This window comes from Gobius niger (genome assembly GCF_951799975.1).
Source record: "Gobius niger genome assembly, chromosome: 20".
Taxonomy (NCBI): domain Eukaryota; kingdom Metazoa; phylum Chordata; class Actinopteri; order Gobiiformes; family Gobiidae; genus Gobius; species Gobius niger.
In genome coordinates this window covers 26,643,627-26,664,010 of record NC_136871.1, presented here as the reverse complement: position 1 = coordinate 26,664,010, position 20,384 = coordinate 26,643,627, and the positions used below count along the sequence as shown (strand labels likewise).

At 40.1% G+C, this 20,384-nt stretch overlaps 1 protein-coding gene across 3 annotated transcripts in view; it reads right to left on the bottom strand.

Moving 5' to 3' along the window:
• Nucleotides 1–4,208: 4,208 nt before the first annotated feature.
• c1ql4b (complement component 1, q subcomponent-like 4b) overlaps nucleotides 4,209–20,384 on the bottom strand; it is a 34,264-nt gene continuing 18,088 nt past the window's right edge. For all 3 annotated transcript variants that reach the window (XM_079578761.1, XM_079578760.1, XM_079578762.1), the window contains exon 3: nucleotides 4,209–4,615. In XM_079578761.1, coding sequence (XP_079434887.1) covers nucleotides 4,436–4,615 — 180 coding nt within the window. In that variant the 3' untranslated portion in view covers nucleotides 4,209–4,435. The remainder of the gene's footprint in view (nucleotides 4,616–20,384) is intronic.

The window sequence follows — 20,384 nt, the reverse complement described above, 5'->3', positions numbered from 1 at the left end:
TCCTCTGCTTTCACTCTCTCTCTCCAATTAACTAAAGGCAGCGATCCACCCAGACAGCCACACTGGGACCTCACGTTGGGGGGCACACGGCTCTTGGGCTAAAACAGTTTGAGGGGGGGGGAAAAAAAGGGGGGGGGGGGGAATTCTTCCTTCCTTTTCCATATACCCGAGGAGGCCAGAGCAGTGCAAGGCAAGCATTAAATTAGCCGTATGTGATTTCACCTCTTTCAGCTGATGACGTTTCATTTTTGCCTAGAAATTGTTCTTGAAAAAAGTAGAATTAAGATTTAAAAAAAGATTCCAACATAAAATTATTCAGGCAAAAAAAATGTTTAATCCGAAATGACAGACTTTTACTGCATTTAAAAAATAGATAATGTTAACAGTAGCTTTTGAGTAAGTGGTGTTGATGCATGGTCCCAGGTAAAGTGCTCTGGGGAGAACCCTGGATATGATGAAGCACAGTGATATTTTCATAGAGCCGTCTGGGGAGAAGGAAGTGCGTGTGTCTCACTGCTGTCCCTGTGCCGGGTAATTGGGTGGAAACTGTTCCCCTACAACAGTGTCTGAATACATTGTCATTTACAGTATTTTACCGTTCACAATGGGAGACAGTCTCCTTTGGGATCTTCATGAATATGCTCTTCACAAAAGAGAATGCAAATATGGATTATTATTTATTTTTTTAGTTAGTATGTAAAATTGTTATGTGGCTTAATGAAAACCTAAAAAGCACGACTGCAACGAAAACTGGTCATGTTTAACAACTGTAAAGGTCCAAAATCCAAAAATAACAACAGAATCCAGAGATAAGAAGCTGAAGAAACGAAAACTCAAAGGAACCGGGGCTGACACTGACCATGACCCGACAAAGGACATGGGAAACACAGTTACATTTTGTGTTAATGCACTTTTCAGTCTTAACACTTCAAATAATGTCATTGGGTTTATAAACCTTGACCTCATGACTGTTTTCTTTTTACACATTCTAAGGTAAACATATATTACTTATCAGAAATACTTACTGTATTGCAGTATTTATCGGATTGGCCCCTGAGTATCGTGATACGTATCAGATCGTGACAAAAGTGTTTTGTCCCGGCCCTAGTCATTATCGATCTTAAGGTTTCCTTTTTCATGCACAGATCAATTCTCTATCAAAAGTGGCGTAGTGTAAACCCAGCTTAAAGCAGTACTAAGTAACTTGTTAACCTTAATATATCCTTTCAGTCCATCTGGGGGTAATACAAGTGTTAATGGGATGATTGGGGGTCTTTCATCTCCCCCTGGTGTCTCTGGCCAGAAAACCACAATTGCAACTTGATTGCTACCGGACCGGAGTCACCAATACACACTAATAGAATCACGAAGAAGAAGCCAACAGGCTAACGGGCAAAGCTAACTGCGGGCTAGCGCCAGTATATACAAAGATCTCCATTTCTGTCATTGAATGTACAATATCCCTCTCTCCCTTTGTCTTTTCTGTCAGCGTAGTATTTACTCTCACAGACAATTAATACGTAAAAAAAATTGCAACTTGCTACACCTGCAGTTGCACTTATGGCCTCTAGGGGCAAGAGATACTAAGTACTGCTTTAATTGGCCTGCGCAGTTAATGTGATATAGCAACATATAACATGGAATAGCTTTAATAACGGACAAGCAACAACACCGAGGCAATTCCTCATTTTTCCTTTTATTTGACCAATAATTTCAATGGCAGAGGAATAAAAACAAAAAAACAAAATCAATGCAATGTTAAAATTGACACGCAAAACTCAACAAAAACATTAACAACAGAGAACAAGTCTCGGAACCACATTTCAATGCAGCTTAAAGCGCTCTTTAGGAAAGTCTTTACTGCATCTGGAGCCAGAGAGGTTTCCAATCACAGCACGCAAACTGAAGACACCACACCCAACTGGAAAAGGGAAGTCATGCTTTCCAAAACAAAGGACAGTGATTGGCCACATTTGAAGCTTCCACACGACGATGTCATCAATGCACCCACACATCAGTTTATCTAGCAACTCCAATACACAGACACAGTTTCCCAGGATGCATTTCTGAATGACAGAGACATGCTTTGTGATGGTTCGGAAAGTCGCTTGTCTATTTACAGCGGTAGGTTTGGTAAGCTACATACAGGTGTTCACAGTTAAAGTCCTGTAGATGGAAAGAGGCAGGACACTCAAATGAAACAGATAGATTCAATGATTGTGAGGGCTCGGTAAACAACAGAGGTGGGTAGAGCTGCCAAAATATTTACTCAAGTATCAGAAGAAGCGGGAAAAGTAACTAGTCAAATAATATGACAGATAGCACACCATTTTGGGAAGGTTTTTAATTCATAGATTGAAATATCAGACAGCAGATGTACTTGAGTGAATACTTTACCAAAATCCATTACTACCCACCTCAAACAAAAATGACTGTAAGGCACAGAAAATCTGCAGCATATGGCAAGACACAAAACAAAGTAAGTTCTCCTTTACTTGTATATTTACGGTAAGGTCACTACAGCAGTTTGGTCCATAGAGAATATATGTAAAGGCAGGAGATTTAGCTGTGTTGGTTGTTGAGCCACTTTTCCTATATTTAATATATGGCATTTTAATTGCTTTATTAGGGACAATGCCCATTGCCCATAATCTCATTTTGATGAAAAACGTCGTTTCCCTCGCCTTCCATAACAATTAAACCCCACAGAACCGTTAAATAATCAGTGTCCCAACATTAAGGATGGTGTTTTTATGCAATGTTTTTGTTTTATTTCCAGATTTACAAATCATAAATCCAATTGTCTTGACTTCATGAGACGCATTATTCACTGTTTATCAAAGTTAAAATGATGTTTTAAGATACATATGAATCCACTAAAGCACAGAACTGCTGCTTTGTTTACAACAGTTTGCAACTCGTTTGTCATAAAAAGACAAGACATGCTTCAATTACGGGGTGAATTCTCATTTGCCATTGAAATTTGTCACAAAACAAAAATTTTTTGAGCAGCTGAAATAAATAAAATGACAGACAGTGCAAACTTCACTTATTTGATGGCCGGGGAAAAAGTGGGAACTGCACTTTCACAAATTAGTGGAACAAACTGAGTCTCACACCAAAGCACAGTCAACACACACTCCAGACCCGTGCAGAGCCCACATTTTGACATTTTATTCCTGTAATATTGTTTTCTAACGCACCAAACGACAAAAGAGGGGGATGTAGTCACCCGTTTATTTATAAATAGAGATGGGACCAGTGTGTGTTAAACGTTGAACTGTTGGGCTGAATGACAGCTTCCTCTAAAACGGCCTTTCTTCTTCTGTTCCAAAGTAATCGTGCATTTTGTTTTGGCCATTTTTGTGTGGCCAAAGACAGATAGAGCTACATCACATGGTGATCATCTTTCTGATGCCGTCTTTATTATCAGATGGGGTCAATATTTGAGACTTACACCAGTGCGGCGCTGTGTCAGCGGCCATATTGGAAATCCATCTCACAGTGAAGAAGCCGCGCGGTCGATAGCAGACCGGTCATCTCTGCATCAACTGGAAAGAGGTACATTTGTACGTAATGAACGCAAACAGCACTAGATGTTCTTGAAGATATTTGATGAAGCCTGATGAAGTTCACGGTGTGACAATAATAATATGAACCATCTTGGGATTATTTCCTTCTTTTATGAGATTATGAAATGACAAATAAACAGCATGTTACCTGTAAAACTCAAGGTTGTATATTGAAAATTCAAACTCCTTATTTCCTTAAACAGAAATTTAACACTATATTTATAATCTCAACATTTCAGAAATTATACAATAAAATATGAATCTATTTGCCCAATGTATTCTCTGATATCAGATTTGTGAAAGACATGAGTGTTACACTGGATATAGCCCTGCAGTGCATGGTATATAGAATATTAGACAATATATCACATGTTTACCTTAATGTACAGTCATATATACACTTTAAAACTCTATTTGTTACAGGATGATTCAGAGTAATGTAAACGTAATGCTTCTGAGCTTGCAGCAAAAACAGACCTTTTGCAGATGGTTATACTGTAGTATTTATAGGGATGTAACAATGCCATGTGAACCAGTTAAAAATGGTTAGGAAAACGACAAAAGGGAATTTGGCCATTTTGAGATGCCTTGTCCGTCCTTACCTGTGTCATGCCAAGGTAAGGCTGACACATGGTTACTATTCCAGATTGTAATATTTTCAAAACAAAGTAGGTTGGGTTCAAGTGAAACTATTCTGATGACTGCTACAACTGCTGCTCCCTTAGAATGAGGAACCTTGTAAAAGAAAGAGTTTGGACATTTTGAATAAATATTGTGACTTGAATGCATTGCTACATCCCTGCATTATGGTCAGAGTAGATGTTACACAGAGATGTCCTTATGCAGTAAAGCTGTTGCTTGGATCAGTCTGGGTAGATGAGGAAGCCGGAGAAGGTGGAGTACTTGTTGGTGTTCCCTCCGTGGACTTTGCCTCCATCAAGTTGGACACAAACCTCGTCTCCCACGTCCAGATGGAGGATCACGCTGTTGGAGGCGTAGTCGTAGTTCTGATCCGCGTCCTGTGCAATGGCACTGGCTCTCACCTGGACACAACACATGGTACATGTTTTCATATGGCATGAAGAGTAAGATTAGAAAGGTGTAGTTAAAGGGGCTAGTTTGTCACTACTGCCACCTCAGGTCTTGTGCGTAACTGCACCTTCTATATTAAGCTCGTGCATGACGGCACTTCGTACCCGAATTAACACCTTTTCGGGTGACAGTGCAGGATTTTAGAGGCAGTTGTGGTGAACAGGTCTGGGCTCATTCTACACATTAGGACATGGCTGGAACATGTAGGGGGAGGAAAATACATCATTTTAAACTCTGTATAGTCCCTTTAAGACTCTACAAACATCTCCTAAATAGACCTAAATTGTCTATGTATAAATGAGAAAAAGACCTAACTTAAATGCATTATGAAAAAAATTAAAAACAATGGTAAGAACATGGAAACCCGTGGTCATGCTCTGTCTGCGTACACTGGTTTGTGAACGGCTCCTTTATGGACAAGTGCTTTGAGTGCCCAGGATGGAAAAGCGCAGCATAAATAGAGATCATTCACCGTAAAGCCCTTTTCACTCAAATGTCTTTTATAATTGGAGATAAACAACTATAGTGTTCGCCTACTTGCTTACGCCTGCACAATGCATTCTGCTGTGAGACCAACACCATCGCCTCTCTCCCTCTGCCCAACACTAACGAGAGGCTGCAAATGAGTGTGGAGCCTCGTTATGAAACCAGGAAGCGTGCGCAAAATAACAAATCATATTTGTGTAATCAATTAGGCTCAATTTACCACTGCCTGCCACATTTAGACAAACTGCTTCATAATTACTGGGCTTTTCTCTGACCTGATGTGGTCATATGCATCATTTTCACCGTTTCTCTGTCAGAGGAGCCCAAAAATAATATTTGACTTTTACTGTTAAAGGAATAGTTTTTACATACTGAGATATGTTCTTACCTGAGCTTAGACGAGTTGATGCGTACCTGTCTGGTCTTTGTGTGTGCCCTCAGTCACGCAAAAAGACCAAAGATGTTGTTAGCATTTGGCAAGCTCTTCCACAGGCACAAAGAACTCGTCTAAGCTCAGGTAAGAACATATCTCAGAATGAACTACTCCTTTAAAAGTGCCCTGATATAGACAATGTTACCCATAATGCATACATAAAAAGTTGCATAATGTACCTTTACGTTATTGCCTTGTAATACCCGCAAATATCCTAATTATTAATATTTCACCTGTTTTGGCACTTTTCACTATTTGGAAGTTTCTTGCATTTATGTTGGAGCTCCCACTAATATGCATCTGTATGTAGCCATAGCCTGCCTTCATCTTTATTAATATACACTTCTATTGTTTCTGTCTGTTCCAGAAAACCACGCACATTTATATACACACATTAGTCATAGCATTACTTCTGTACCATCATTTCACTTCCATGTACTTCATCCTCCTCAATAAATCCTCTGAACTGCCCCATTGTCTATTCCTTCATACCAAGGCAGACTCAGCAGACGAGCTCTCTGTGATCAACAACAGACTCACGTGACGGTCTCTTACACGTACAATGAACATCATGATAGAAAACAGAAAAGCTGTAAATGAAAGAGAATTAAGAATCACCCCATGTTGTTTTTTCTTCTTTGCAATGAAAAAACAATGCACCAAAGTCGTATAATATGTCAAAATGAATTTGTGACATGGGTGTAGCTGTTTTCTCTGTAAATGCATGGATTGGCATTTAGCTCCTGCTCTCAGTCTAATGTCAGATGAGTTCCTGACCACTGGATGCTGAGATGAAATGATCTTTCGCTCAAACCTCCATCTAAACTGCAACCTTTCGGAGCAACGGCCCATTTTAGCAGCAGATTGGGGTTCCCCCTCCTGATCCACCTGTAGCAGCGGGATCACAGAGCTTTATGTTACAGAAAACACTACATTGAAACGCTCTGGACTCTTCATGTATATAAATAATTAAGAAAAGTGTATTGTAAAGTTAAATGACATTGTATTATTGTATGGCAAACAAAAAATCTGAATAATGGATACAGCCACTTCTATTTACTCCCTGTATGTAACCAATTACTCACACAGGGAATCTATTTAAACAGAGAGAAATAAACTACCAGGACATACATATTCATGAACGGTACTCTCACATCCCTCTGTGATTTTGACTAAACACACAGTTCATCCTCCCTGGCATCACCAGCCTCGCAATCATCCCATTTCTGCATTTATTTCACCAACAGTAATGTTCCTTTGTAACATGTGACTGAATTATTTGAGTTTCGTGCATAAAGGCGACACAAGACACAAGACAGGACCTGAAATAAATCGATATGTGGTCATTGTTTAAATTCAGCTCACAGCACTTCATTTGTTGCTGTAGCTCTACAGTCTTCATCCATCTGTCTTGTATATTGATGGCTGGCCGTGCCCACAACTGGTTCCCAACCTGTGGGTTTGGACCAAACATGTATCAAGAGTTGAATGTAGTATTTGCAGCTAATATAATACAGAGAATGTACCTTTTGCTTAATATACTGGGCCAAGTGTTTGCACTTATTGGGACAAAACATTGCTTTTCTATAATTATTTATTCATGAATTGAAAGGACTCCCATAGACACAAATAAGTTGTCCCTGTTTTCTGGGTCCTATCAAGTTAAATGATTAGAATACAGCCACATGCAAAAAATAATGCCTGCGTGGCCTAGCTGAGGGGGAATGTAGCTTGCAGTGGGGACCATCTGGTCCTTGTGAATGTTTTGCCTCATTCTTGCTTTTGAAAATTAAGCAGATTGTCCAGTAGAAGTTAAAAAAAATGTTAGTCAAAGCTAGTCATTTGCATGTTTCATGAAGCTAACGTTAGCATTATGGTTAGCATTCTTCATTATTTAAATATCGGTCAAATGAAGACACGTGACCAACACCTCCACCTCAGCTGTCAGTGTAAGAGCCGCACTTCCGTAGCAGCCAATCCTCGCCCTTGGTCACGCTTGTAAGCCTCAGCAATCATGGTTCGGTCGCTTCCCAGCTGCGCTGCGACCCGCCTCCACCCCATCTCCGCCTCTTCCGTCCACGGCTTCTACCTGCTGCATCTTCACGGGTCTGCCATACCACCAATCGGCTCTACAGCAGGTTAAAATCAGCTAAATCCCATCATAGTGAATGGGGCTAAAGCTCCGTGGGATGACATCATCACTTAACAAACGTTTCGGTGTATTTTTTTGTCCAAATTGCTATAGCAATCTTTCACAGAACAACTGTTTGCCATTTTCTCACTGCAAACTCTTCACTCAGCGTCCCACCAAGAAGAGCACGAGCAACGACGTCTACCCTCCACAATGGCACACTCCTGGGCCCAATATGACGTCACCATTTTTTGACCGATTAATGAGCCGATTAATGCTCCTCTCTATGTCTCTGTATCTTTATTTAGTACAAAATACATCCAAGTAGTTCTGGAGTAATAGGTGAAAGAGTAGTTCTATACCCCCTTGGCTCCCTCTGGCAGCTTTGAACGTCAGCGCTGGGGGCCCGAGATGCCGTTTGTATCTACTTTTTTTTATGCATTCTTTTTGTGGATGACACAAATATATTATGTTCAAGTGACAATGTGCTGCAGCTTCAAAGTCTAATCACATCAGGAATGAATAATTGAAACAATAGTTTGAGCTTAACACGCTGTCCTTAAACCTAAGCAAAACAGAACTAATGGTCTTTGGAAACTATAAAGAAATAGCTGAAGTAAATGTCAAAATCAATAATACAGTAATTGAGCAAGTATGTTTGAACACATTTTTCTTTTTTTCTGGGTGTGATTGTTGACAGTAGAATCTGCTGGAAGCCTCGCATTAATAACATAGAAACCACAAGTATGCTGGCTCAAAGAACTCTGCACACCTTATATAACACACTGATTCTTCCATGTCGATTATAGATTTAGGGAAACACATAAAAGAGGACTTTACTACTTTACTACTTTACTACATTTATTCATCTTACAGAAACTTCAGGATTTGGTCAAATTTAGGACAGCACAAGTCATTTTTGAATCAAGAAATAAAGTGCTTCCATAAAATGTACAAATTAGGTTTAAAGAAAGAGATGGTGCATATTATTTATGTGCATAACAGTCTGTGGTGTATGGAATAGACTGGACGAAAACTTAAAGGGACAGTCTGTAAGTTTAAATGTTTTACAAATGTAATAGACTTTGTGTAATTGATCGCCTGGGTCTGAAATTAGATGTAACATAAGTCATATTAAATAATTATATTTTTTCTTAAGTCCCTCCTTTTGCTGATTTCAACGCTAGAATCCCTGGGATACCATTTTGACCAATGAGACAAGCTTTTCCTGTGACCTGGCCTGTCAGGCCCAATCAGGAGAGAGGGGGAGGAGCTTGATTGTTTACTTTTGAAAATTCTCTACCTGTCCAAACACCAAACTTGTGGTTTTCTGGTCCAACAGGGAAGGAATTTGATTGTTTTCTCTCAAATTTCCCTCTGTCTCTCCTCACTTTGCAAACTTACAGACTATCACTTTAAGATAATGTACGACTATTAAACACTTCAAATATATGTACAATAAACTACTTGTTCAAGAATACAATGAGACTTGAAAGTGCTGCAGATATTGTTGCCTCCTACCTGGAGAGGACACATACATGTACTCACAAAGTCACAAATGACAATACAAGACAAGCAAGTAACTATGTGTTTATATATACATGTACTGTCCGTGTATATGTATATGTATATGTATATATAAATATGCTAATGATGGTACTATATTATTATAATATTGGATGCTGAAGAATATATGTATAATGTCTTGTAGGACAGTATTCTTGTAAACCTCATGATTCTATACATCAGAAGACTATGTAAAATGATTTCCATTGTTTGATTATGGCTCTGCATCTACAGTATACGTATCTCTTAAACTATACCAAAATGAGTTGGTTTGACATAGACAAACCAGCTGTAAAGTTTGTAAATAAAGCAAGGAAAGACATGTTTCTTTACACCGCACATTTCGTACACAGGGCAACTAAATGCCCCTAGATAAGTTGGAAGGGGAGGCATATATAAGCACGGTTTCCTTCAGCCTAATCCTTTTGGGCATTATCGTGTTTTTCTTTTTCTAATAACATGGTTTGGAATTGCTAAAATGAACTAAACTAAAACTATCAATACAAAAAATACATCTTGTGTATTCAACCAAAGATGAGTGATAGTGATAATTGTTTCCCGTACATGAAAGAAAATCATCTTTTGCCATTATGGGCAATATATTTTCACATGAACCATAATCATTTTCAGATATAGAAATTGCAATGTCATAACTGCAGTCACTTTTTCTTACACAATGATCCTGCTCTAAACAGTGCCCCACCGCAGATAAATCTTCTTGTTCATCTCTTGCATATAAAACACACATGAGATCATTTATTTCCTGAAATGAATCAATAGCTTCTCTGTGTTTGAATTCAGCTCACACCACTTCATTATTCCCTCACTCTCTCACTCTTTCCCCTCTCATCCATCCATCTCACTGTGTCCATACTTTACAATGAGATGCTGGTCACGCACACACAGCACCCCCTGAGAAATGGTTTAAGTAGTTCAGTTGTCTACCACAATAACAATGCACAGCAATAGGCAGTGTCAATTTAGCTTTTATTTAGTTTTAGTCACAGTTTTTGACATAATTCTAAAGATTCTATCAAAATTTAGTCAACAAAGTGTATATATTTGAAAGTATCCACATTTAGCCTTGTAAATGATCTTACACCCCCACAAACATAATCCCCATTAACCCCAATGCATGTAAATGCATCCATTTGATGGACCACAGGAGCTTGACTGGCTGAGTCAGGCCGGGTCAGTCCATGTTGGCCCCTGGGTGGCCCTGTGTCTTGAGGGGTCCCAGTCTGACCAGGACCTCATCTCTGCTGTTTGTGGATGATGCTGTTCTGTTGGCTGCAATGGAATCGTTTTTAGCTGGTGCCTCCAAATCCGAGGCCATGGTTCTCATTTCTGTTTGTGAAGAACTTTGAGGAGGCATGTATTTGTCCTCACACGTCACGGTACCTTCACCCTTATCCAAATAGTGCACCTACACAGGAGTAGGGCCATGGCTGGGTACAGGCTGCATCTGTATGTGCGTTCGAACAGTGATCTCATAGTTTCCAAACTGGATCAGCAGTTGCCATGTGCCGGGCTCATCGCGGTGGAGCTGAATGTGGAGCAGCTGAAAGTGGTCCTGAAGAAAGTGGAGTAAAGGCAGGATCCACTGATGCCATTCTGCCCCAGGGCGGCCTCCCTCTGTGGCCATAGCCCGATGTCTGAGTGCACTGGTCACTTCAGCGTCAGTAAAGGCCGCAAGCCGTGTTCTCTGAGTCTGGACAAGCACTGTCTTTAGGCAGAATTTGTATTCTTTATATACCATTTCTCAAAACCAACTCAACCAGACTTTTTTTTTTGGCCATCACTTCTTTTTTTTCTACAACTTTTTTTTCTTCAACATTTTTTTTTTTTTGCTACTTTTTTTTTTTGCTAGAACTTTTTTTAAATTTTCTAACAGTTGTCCCTTGTGAGACAGCCAGTGGGGGATGTAGGGGGAGGGACACCCCCCTCCCCACAACAGTTGTTTTTGCTTTTGACTTTTTTTGTGGTGGAAAGTTTTCGGAGAAGCAGCTGCAGTGACTGTCCCGTCTTCTGCTACAACTTTTCTTTTTTTTGGCTACAACTTAATTTTTGCTTTAGTTTTTTTTTTTTTCGCCTCAACTTTTTTTGCTTCAGTTTTTTTTGCCAAAACTTTTTTCACAAGGGACAACTGTCCCTTGTGAAACAACCAGTGGGGGATGTTGACACACCGCTTTTTTTTTTGCTTCAGCCTTTTTTTTGCTTCAGCTTTTTTTTTTCTTCAGCTTTTTTTTTTGCTTCAACTTTTTAAGGACACATCTATGGAAGCCCGTTTCCGCCATGTTAAAAAATGAAAGCCCAACAGGAAGTCGAAATTACGAGATTTAAAGTCATAATTTTGTGTTTAAAACACAAAATTTCGAGTTTAAATCTCGAAATTCCGAGTTTAAATCTCGAAATTCCGAGTTTTAAACTCGTACTACGACCTACAGCCAGGTCCCGAGATCAGGACAGAGGGTTGCTCTAGCTGACAAAACTGGCTTGAATTCACGATCAGCTGTCCACCAACCCGGGGGTGAATGTTGTCGCTTGTCCCCAAATAGCTGCGTGAGGGCGGCCCCAGCAGTGCTAAGTGTCAGAGGCACCAGCACGCGGACAGGCACCAGGTTCGTCCAGAAATGCTCCAGCACTTCCACTCATCCCGTCAAGCGTTGGCTACTTTTGAATTAAATGTTTGGCCTGTCTGAGTACAAAAACAACCATCTCCCTGAGAGCACCACTGCCTCTGGATCATTGTGCGCTCTTCTGGTCCAGGGATTACAAATCTATACTAAATGCTGAATTTATGAATTCTTCAACTTATATGCCAGAAAAAGTTCTCAAACTTTATCTGAAAAAGTAGTTTCTTCTTTGAAGTCTCCTGGTTTGCCTGGACACACCGTTTGGATCCAGTTCCCTGAGGATAATTCACGTCTTCCTTTCTCACGCCTATACCATTTTCTCTGCACTTGGCGTAGCCTACATCCACCGGTATCCCTGCTGTCCAGAACCGTGCACACAAAATAAATTTGGCTATGAATTCAACCAGAACTTCTTACGCCTTTGAGTGCTCCCTTTGCCATTTAGCCAACAGGAATAATAACGAAATAACGAAATGAAGGTCAATTCATTTCCCCTTTTCATGCTCCATTGTGTGTGGAGGATGATAATAGAGTTTATACACTGAAGACGCTGTAAGCGGCCTCATTCAATACCCAAATATGATTACGTTATTTTGCGTTATATCACAAAACTATTGGTTTATTTCACAAAAAATTGCGAAATAATGCAATAAAAAAAAGTTCTCTTGCTGTCCCCTGGTGGGCTCCGTATATTTTCAACTACCACTCTAATACCAACATTTTTTTTAACCACTTTTCCCCCATTTTGAGACGGAGGACGGAGGGAGGGATGTGGTGAGTGCAGGGAGGGGGGTTGGGGAATCCCGGGATTGGAATGTGCTGTTTTTTTTTTCTTGTAGGTTTTTTTTTTTCTGCTTACAGCTGTCCCTTGTGAGACAGGGGAGGGGGATGTGTCCCCCTCCCCACAAGAGTTGAATTTTTTTTTAAAGTCAGTGTTCACACCATGGATGGTTGCTTTAAACATATTTATTTATTATTCACTGTGGAGGAAAGCTACGTATCACACACTGATAAGTAGCTTTTCCCCTCTCCCCCTCTTACTTTTCTATTTTTCATTGCTTTTTTAATAGCTTTTTTTTAGCGCTTTATTGTTGCATTTTGTTTGCTTTTTTGTGTTGCGTTTTATACTCATTTTGTCACTATTTTGGCACTTTTTTTAAAAGAAGCTTAGAGATTTGGGTAAAGCCAAACTGGAGAAAATGTGCTTGGTTAAGGTGGGGGTTAAGAGGTTAAAAAAAGCACATTCTAAATCCTTGCTACAATATCTAGTATGTCCTTGCAGCACTCATGTTGTCACTTACTGTAATATCTCATCCATACCCCAACTGTCTGTTTATGAATGTATTGTTATGTCTTATTTCACTGTTTCAGGGAGAATTTGAGTAAATATCTCTGTCATCAATTTTTACCTGCAAAGTAACGCAACGCTGACATAAATAGGCCAAGTTAAATATTTCACTCTGACTCTATACATTCATGTGATCCAACCCTGCTGTTTGCTCACACATTAGTTACTGTGGCTAGTCTTTTATGTTACAAGCACAAAAGGTATTTTGCAAGACACGACGCACAAATGTCAACTTTTCATTTGTTTAGTATTACCAAAGTTGCAAAGCCGTTTTTTAAAGAGCTTCCAATCCTTAGAGGGAATTCAAATACACAAAAAAAGCATGTATCCTTAGGAATAGGTGCGTGCTAGTGCATTTACACTTTAGATGGTGGAAATGTAGATGAAAAGAAAGAAGAAGTAAAAAAAAGAATGATTATTGTTGCCAGTCACGCACATGCGCCAGGCGTGTGTCATGTGCCCCCCTTCCCCTGCCGGTGGTGTAGTGGGAACAGCTACTCCCTCTGTCCCTGTCCGGTCTAAGTCAGATGGATTATTGGTGCTGAGGCTGTGGCTGAAGTCTTAAGAGGAGTGTTTCCCATGAGGAGGAACTGGAAAATGTTAAAATATATAAAAATGGTAAAAATGTGTAGTATCTATTTTGATAAGATGGTGGTTATAGTTGCACAGATGAGAGATCCGCTGTATTTGGACCCCCTTTTTCGTCCTGCGCTCTGGTCCTGGCCTGAGAGAGCGAACGCTGTGGTCGGTAATTGGTGCTTGGACAGCCGTGGCAGCTCCTCCTGTGATAGATCCGAGACTCTTCAGTTACTACACACTCTCACAATGAACCAGGCCAAAGGATAAGCTCGGACTGCTTCCCACTCTTCCTCACGGTCCTATACACTCATGTAACAGACTTTGCTTCTTTCTGCCTGCTCTTTTTATGTTATTCACCAGACTGTACTTACACTGGGTTCTTGAGGTTTTCAGACCTCTTTATTAGGCTATGTAACTGTCAGATACTATATATTTCCTTATGTAGTATTTTTTATTATAAATTGCTCCACAATCATCATCATCATCTTTTTTATTCGAGCATCTGAGTTCCACAAAGTTCTACATAGGAGCAGAGTTCAGCACAGTAGAAGGATACATGCGCAGATGAAGTAAATAAATAACATGGACATGATGCTCAAAAGGAGTAGGCAGAAGTTTAAGCTACTATACCCCCAATAAGATACAGTCATTAAATACTATGAATAGTGATATAATGATGAGTGATAGAGCTATTCAGACTCTTTATACAGTAACTGTGGTCACTAGTTGCTCAAGGGCCCATTTTTTTCTCGAAAAGCACTATGGAGCCTGCTGATTTAACAATTTACTATTGTAGATCAGTACAATGGAATGCTATTTCGAAATACATTTTTAGCTAGCAACAAAATGTTCAAACATAAGCTAAGATCATGTTCATCAGAATTTCTTTCTTTCTTTTATAAGGCAAGGGACAAACTACTTTCACAGACTTTTTATATAAGTGAAGTTACTTCACAATACAGGAGTTGACATCGGCAACACAGCTTCATAAATGGCTAACACACAAGCTAACACGCGTTTGGACTCACCACCGCTCTGTCCTGGCCTCTCCATCACATTGGGGACTCGCGTTGGTTATAAAAGTTAATCCACTTTGATTCTGGCGAAGATTCACCAAACATCCATCAAGAGAGTCACAGGAAAACACTATTTTGGCTGATAGTCGCTGAATCCCGGAAAGAAATTCCAACCTCCGGCGAGTGGCCACTTCTTTAGGAAGGTTGAACAAAGTCCTGCACCTCTCGTAGCCAAACGTGCTTTTCTCCGCGACATTATCTTTAGGTAAGAAAAAAGAACAGGTGTGTCCAGGATAGTTTCCTGTTTGACACTATGATGTAAAAAAACGTCAGAGTGTCACAACTCAGTGGTTTTCCAGGGTGGAGCAGCTGCTCAGAGAGCAGGGTATTTTAGATGAGGAAATAGCATAACAACATGGCTAAAAGCTCCAAAAAGTCGATTTTGCATTCAGATTCAGATTCATTTATTGGCCATTTGCAGTTTGAAAAACCACATTGGAAAAAAATGTATGCAAAAAAAAATGCATGATATAGGCTTTAATATTTCACAACATACCGCTGTTGAAAAAGGTAATTTGGCCGATGGGAGCATTTAGCCGCTGTTAGCACGCCGCTAGCTGGTGTTAGCGTAACAATAGCATTTTGCTCACCTTCATAGTTCGTCTTTTAGCTGCTTCTTTCCTCCAGTATTCGTGTTGGCACCTCTGAATAATTCCATAAACCCCACCAAAAGGCAGCATCTGTCCACATTGTCCTCATGGCAGCTCACAAAACCTTTCAGGCCGTTCTGTTGTTCCTTCAGTAGGTAATGTGTGCGCATCTGTGGGAACGCCGCCCACAACAACTAGATACGTGAGACAATACAAGCGTTTTTTGTGGAACCGCGGCTATACAGATACTTGTACCACTGGTGGTACTTGGGCTTCTTCATGTGGTGCTCAGAGTCATCTGCAATATCAGACTTCATTCATTTCAGTCAGAGACAATTTCTTTTTTTGCGTTAGTTATGCAATTACATGGGGAGTTTTTTCGTTGTAGACATGGTTTAACAACACTTTAGACATAATGTAGGTTATTTTAAACCCGATCTGCAGCAGGCCTGGTGGGACTAGGTGTGAAAAGCTTGCTCTAAAATATAAGATCATCTCACAATAGAGAAATTCACTTCTGAGATAGATCAATAGTTGGGCTGTTTCTTTTCCTATGATACAGAAAGAAAGGACGTTTTACATTTTTGTAAATACGTTGGAACTACTGAGAAATCAAGATTCATTCAGAAATGTTTGAGAAAATTCTAAATGAATCCTTCATTTCCTCCCTTCTTTTCTTGAAACACCATCAAATGGCCCCGCGTAATAACACCGTCTCTTCAGTCCCTCCTTTCTATCACAATAAAGAGTCCAGGCAATCGACACTACGGTCAGATTGGCCCATTGACACCCGCCAAGGCCAGATAATCTCGTCTTTACCATTTTCCACTCTACATCACCATAAGAGCAGACCCATTTCCTTTGTCGTTTTTTTTATGAGTCTCCCGTGAACGCCTGGCAGCATACACGAGCTGTTTCGTTGTGTTATAGAGACGCCAGCGATGGGAGCGAACAGTTCCCAGGAGGAGGACTGATGAGTTTGAGGAGCGATGCAACGGGGAAGTGAATGTGACGTGTTGTACATCCAGCATCTGTCTGTGTGGTACTCCCCTGACATGCACTCACTACAGAAGCTGACAGGCAGCTCAGACAAGGAGCGCGTCGGGTTTAGGGCTAACAAAGCATGCTGTGTAATTGTTGTCGATTTTACAACAGGGTTATGGATCCGAAATGTTAACTGTACAGTAATGAATACAAAACTATATCCAAAAGTAAAGCAGCAAATTGAATGGTCATGGAACATAAACATGTGACCTGCCGTGTATGTATTTTTTAAATAAAAGTCAAAAGATTAATGAGATCTGAAGAAACCATCATCAAATCTACCACATGCTGGATCAGTGTCTTGAAGGGGCTATGTGGAGTTTGTCAGCGTTGTACTCGTGATCGCCCCCTCAGGCCAAACGCGTAACTGCAGTCTCAGTGATAAGCTCGTGCATGAGGCGCGCCGGCTGTACAAGCACCACAGATCACAGTCCCGTCCTGGTCAATTTACACATTTGCAGGCATGACTTCAACTGAGATGAGAAACATTACTGTCTTTAGACAAAATACATTTGGGTGTATATTTTCAAAGATGTGATACATGAAACGTAGGTCTAATTGGAATAATAAAAAAATTCCACTGGTAGAAAGGCTACTAGGAAAAGCCAAAATCGTCTCTTCAGTTCCCCAGGTCCAATAAAGTTAGCGTAGCATGAACAACTTGTAAACGGCACATGTCAAGTGTTTCCTTTTTGTTGTCGTTTCGGATTTACTTATAAATCCGTGAAGAGTCACTCTTATTTTGTGGCCAAGAAAAGCTAACATTAGCTAAATTAATTTTGCCATTGTAAATACAGCGCCACTGTTACTACTCAAATGTTTTGTGATTGAATATGCACTTTGTGCAGTGGGTGAAATCCTGAAATATAACCCTTTACTTTCCATCAGTCTTTCTTAAAGTGTTCCTTCTTGGACTTCGTTCACTGACCCTACTCCCTGACGTCCTGTGTTTCTGTGGTACAATAATACTTTAAAGATAGTATAGGCTTTTAGTAAAGGTATTTGTTAATAATGTCAAATGTATCTTGCATCTTTATCACTCTATTACACGGTTAGAAAATGCCATATCGATATAAAACAAAAGTGTTGATTTTCTATAATACCCCCTTTTAAACTCATGATGATGGCTTAAATGTTATTTTGCTCTCCAATTAAGTTTCCAAAGAATGCCCCAGAAAGCTCAAGCCAAGCCTGAGGAAGTGTCCCACATCATTGGGCCAATACTGTTATACTTTAAGGCCATAGATGGATTTACATCAATTTATTAACCACCCTGTGATGGAGAATCTTTTACTAAGTGATCCCATGGAGAAAATTGTTAGTGGATTTACCATAGAAACACTTGACTCCTGGGTGAACAACATAATTACTGCTCATATTATCGAAACAGCCTCCTAAACGGGAACACTGGTTGATTACATTTGCCTGCCAAAAGAGCACAATGTTATTTATGGCTTGCGTTATGCTTGACTTTGCACAGACAGTGGAGATGCTGACATTTCTCCTCCATGTTTATGATTAATTCATGGTGACGTCCGCGCTCACCCAATGGGAAACTTAGCCAGACTTTATTCACTTTTATGCACATATTATAAGAAGGTGACATTTAGAATATCGCTGAATATCGCTATACATCATAAATGGCATTAGCTTTGTACATAGGAGATTACAGGCTATAGTTTTCAAGCAATTAAAGAGCACATTTTGGCCTTTAGAAGACAAGCTGTAATACAGTTTTGCAGTTGTAAAATATGAGACAGTGCAAGTCGGTCCTGGATGTAAATGACAGTTACAGTTTCACCTCAGGGCGACTTTTTTGTGTGGGGTTTGCATGTTTTCACTGTGCAATACCGTCAATAAACTAACATTCATTCATTCATTTATTTGTGTAAGTGGACTTCCTCTGGGTTCTTTGTTTCCCCCATAAACCTAAAACATGTAAAGCCGTACTAAGTAACTTGTTTACCTTAAAGAAACCTTTTCGTAGTCCCTCTGGGGGTAATACAAGTGTTAATGGGATGATTGGGGGTCTTTCACCTCCCCCTGGTGTCTCTGGCCAGAAAACCACACTTGCAGCTTCCCTGCCTCCGGGTCGGGGTCACTAATACACACAATAGTTTGAGTGAAAAAAATGACCTCCATGTGTAATTGGATCTACAATATCCCTCTCTCTCTTTGTCTTTTCTGTCAGCGTAGTATTTACTCTCCTGGACAATTAATGAGTAAAAAAAACGCAACATGGTACGACACCTGCAGTGGCGCTTATGGCCTCTAGGGGCATGAGTGACTGCTTTAAAACATCAAAAACATGTACACTGCCTGAGCAACAAAAAAAAGGGTCTGTGGCTGTGGCATTGTTTCAATAAGCGTCAATGTCAAATGATCCAGCAATGATGGGAGATGGTGACCACTGCGCAATAGCCTTCTCCAGCACATCTCAAAATTTCTCAATGGGGTCAACATCCTAATGCAAGGAGGGGTTTTAAAAGCACATTTGACAACTTTCTGGAAGCAATCCTGTGATGTTAAGTTTAATAACAAGAAGAAGCTGCTAGTTTGCATGTTCTCCCTGTGCCTGCTCTCGTTCCCCCACCACGAAAACAAACATATACAATAGACCAGGATGAGTGCAAGGGCGGGACACAATAGATGAAAAATAAAGATAAAAAAATGCACTGCACAAAGGTCTTTTTTACAAATTCCTGCTTTTACAAAATTCTGCTGGACAAAACTAGTTTGATACCACTGCTAGAAAAAAATGGCCACAGAGCCTTTAAATCTATTGCTTTAATCCTGGTTTGGAACTGGTTAGTTTGATCTAGTCCTGATTTAGTCGTCTACTCCTGGCAACTTGACCCGGTCTAATCCTTGTTTAGCTCAGGGACAAATATGGTTAAAAAGTGCAAATGTTGTTATACAGGAGCTTTATTTGAAGCAGCATCTATAAAGATAAATAATTCACTTTGTGCTGTAGACTTATTGTTCCCATGCAATTATAGGAAAGCTTTGGTCACTGGAGACAAGAAAATATATGAGGGAAAGAAAAATCTATTTTATTGTAAACAGTAGCAAAGACTGAATGCAAAAGTGAAAGGATTCCTGTCTGACGGTTCCAATGCCGCGTCGACTCGAGCAGCTCCTATTAGGAACCAATGGACCCTGGGGAGCGCGGAGCACATAGCACTGCCTACACTTTTCATTAGAGGGGACAGCAAAGGGGGCAAGCGGCTGGAGAAGACATGAGGGACGGAGACATTAGAGGAATCATTCACAGCACAGTGGGAGTAAGGATTCAATTTAGTGTGTACCAGTGGGAAAGGCGTGTAACATTCATTCCGTTCAGTATGTAAAAAAGGGCTAAATGTAAAATAGAATTAGACCGGTGAGCAGTGAATCAGTGGCCTGGGAATTAAAATGAAGAGAAATAGATGGAAAATCTTTATTCAATTAGATATTTCAATATTTCAACATGTGATCACTACAGATCACTTCCAAACTTAACTTTTAGCCTCAGTGAAGTTTTATCATCACACGTAAATACAATCCTAAAGCTGCTTACTGCCTGTCGGTGCTCTGAGATGGATGGATACGATTTGCATAAGATTGGAAGGTAAGGAAAGAATTTCACGGCTACATCAGGCCACAGGACGAGGATTCTTTGAACATGGCTCAAAACACAACTCCAAGTATGAGCAACATAAATGCGTTTAAAATCTCTAAAACGTCAATACACCCTCACCTTAACAGCGATTCAAATTCCTCTCGACTACTACGTACCTTCACAAAAGTGTCTCTCTCTTCCCTTACTCCCTCCCCTCCCTTCTATCCCCC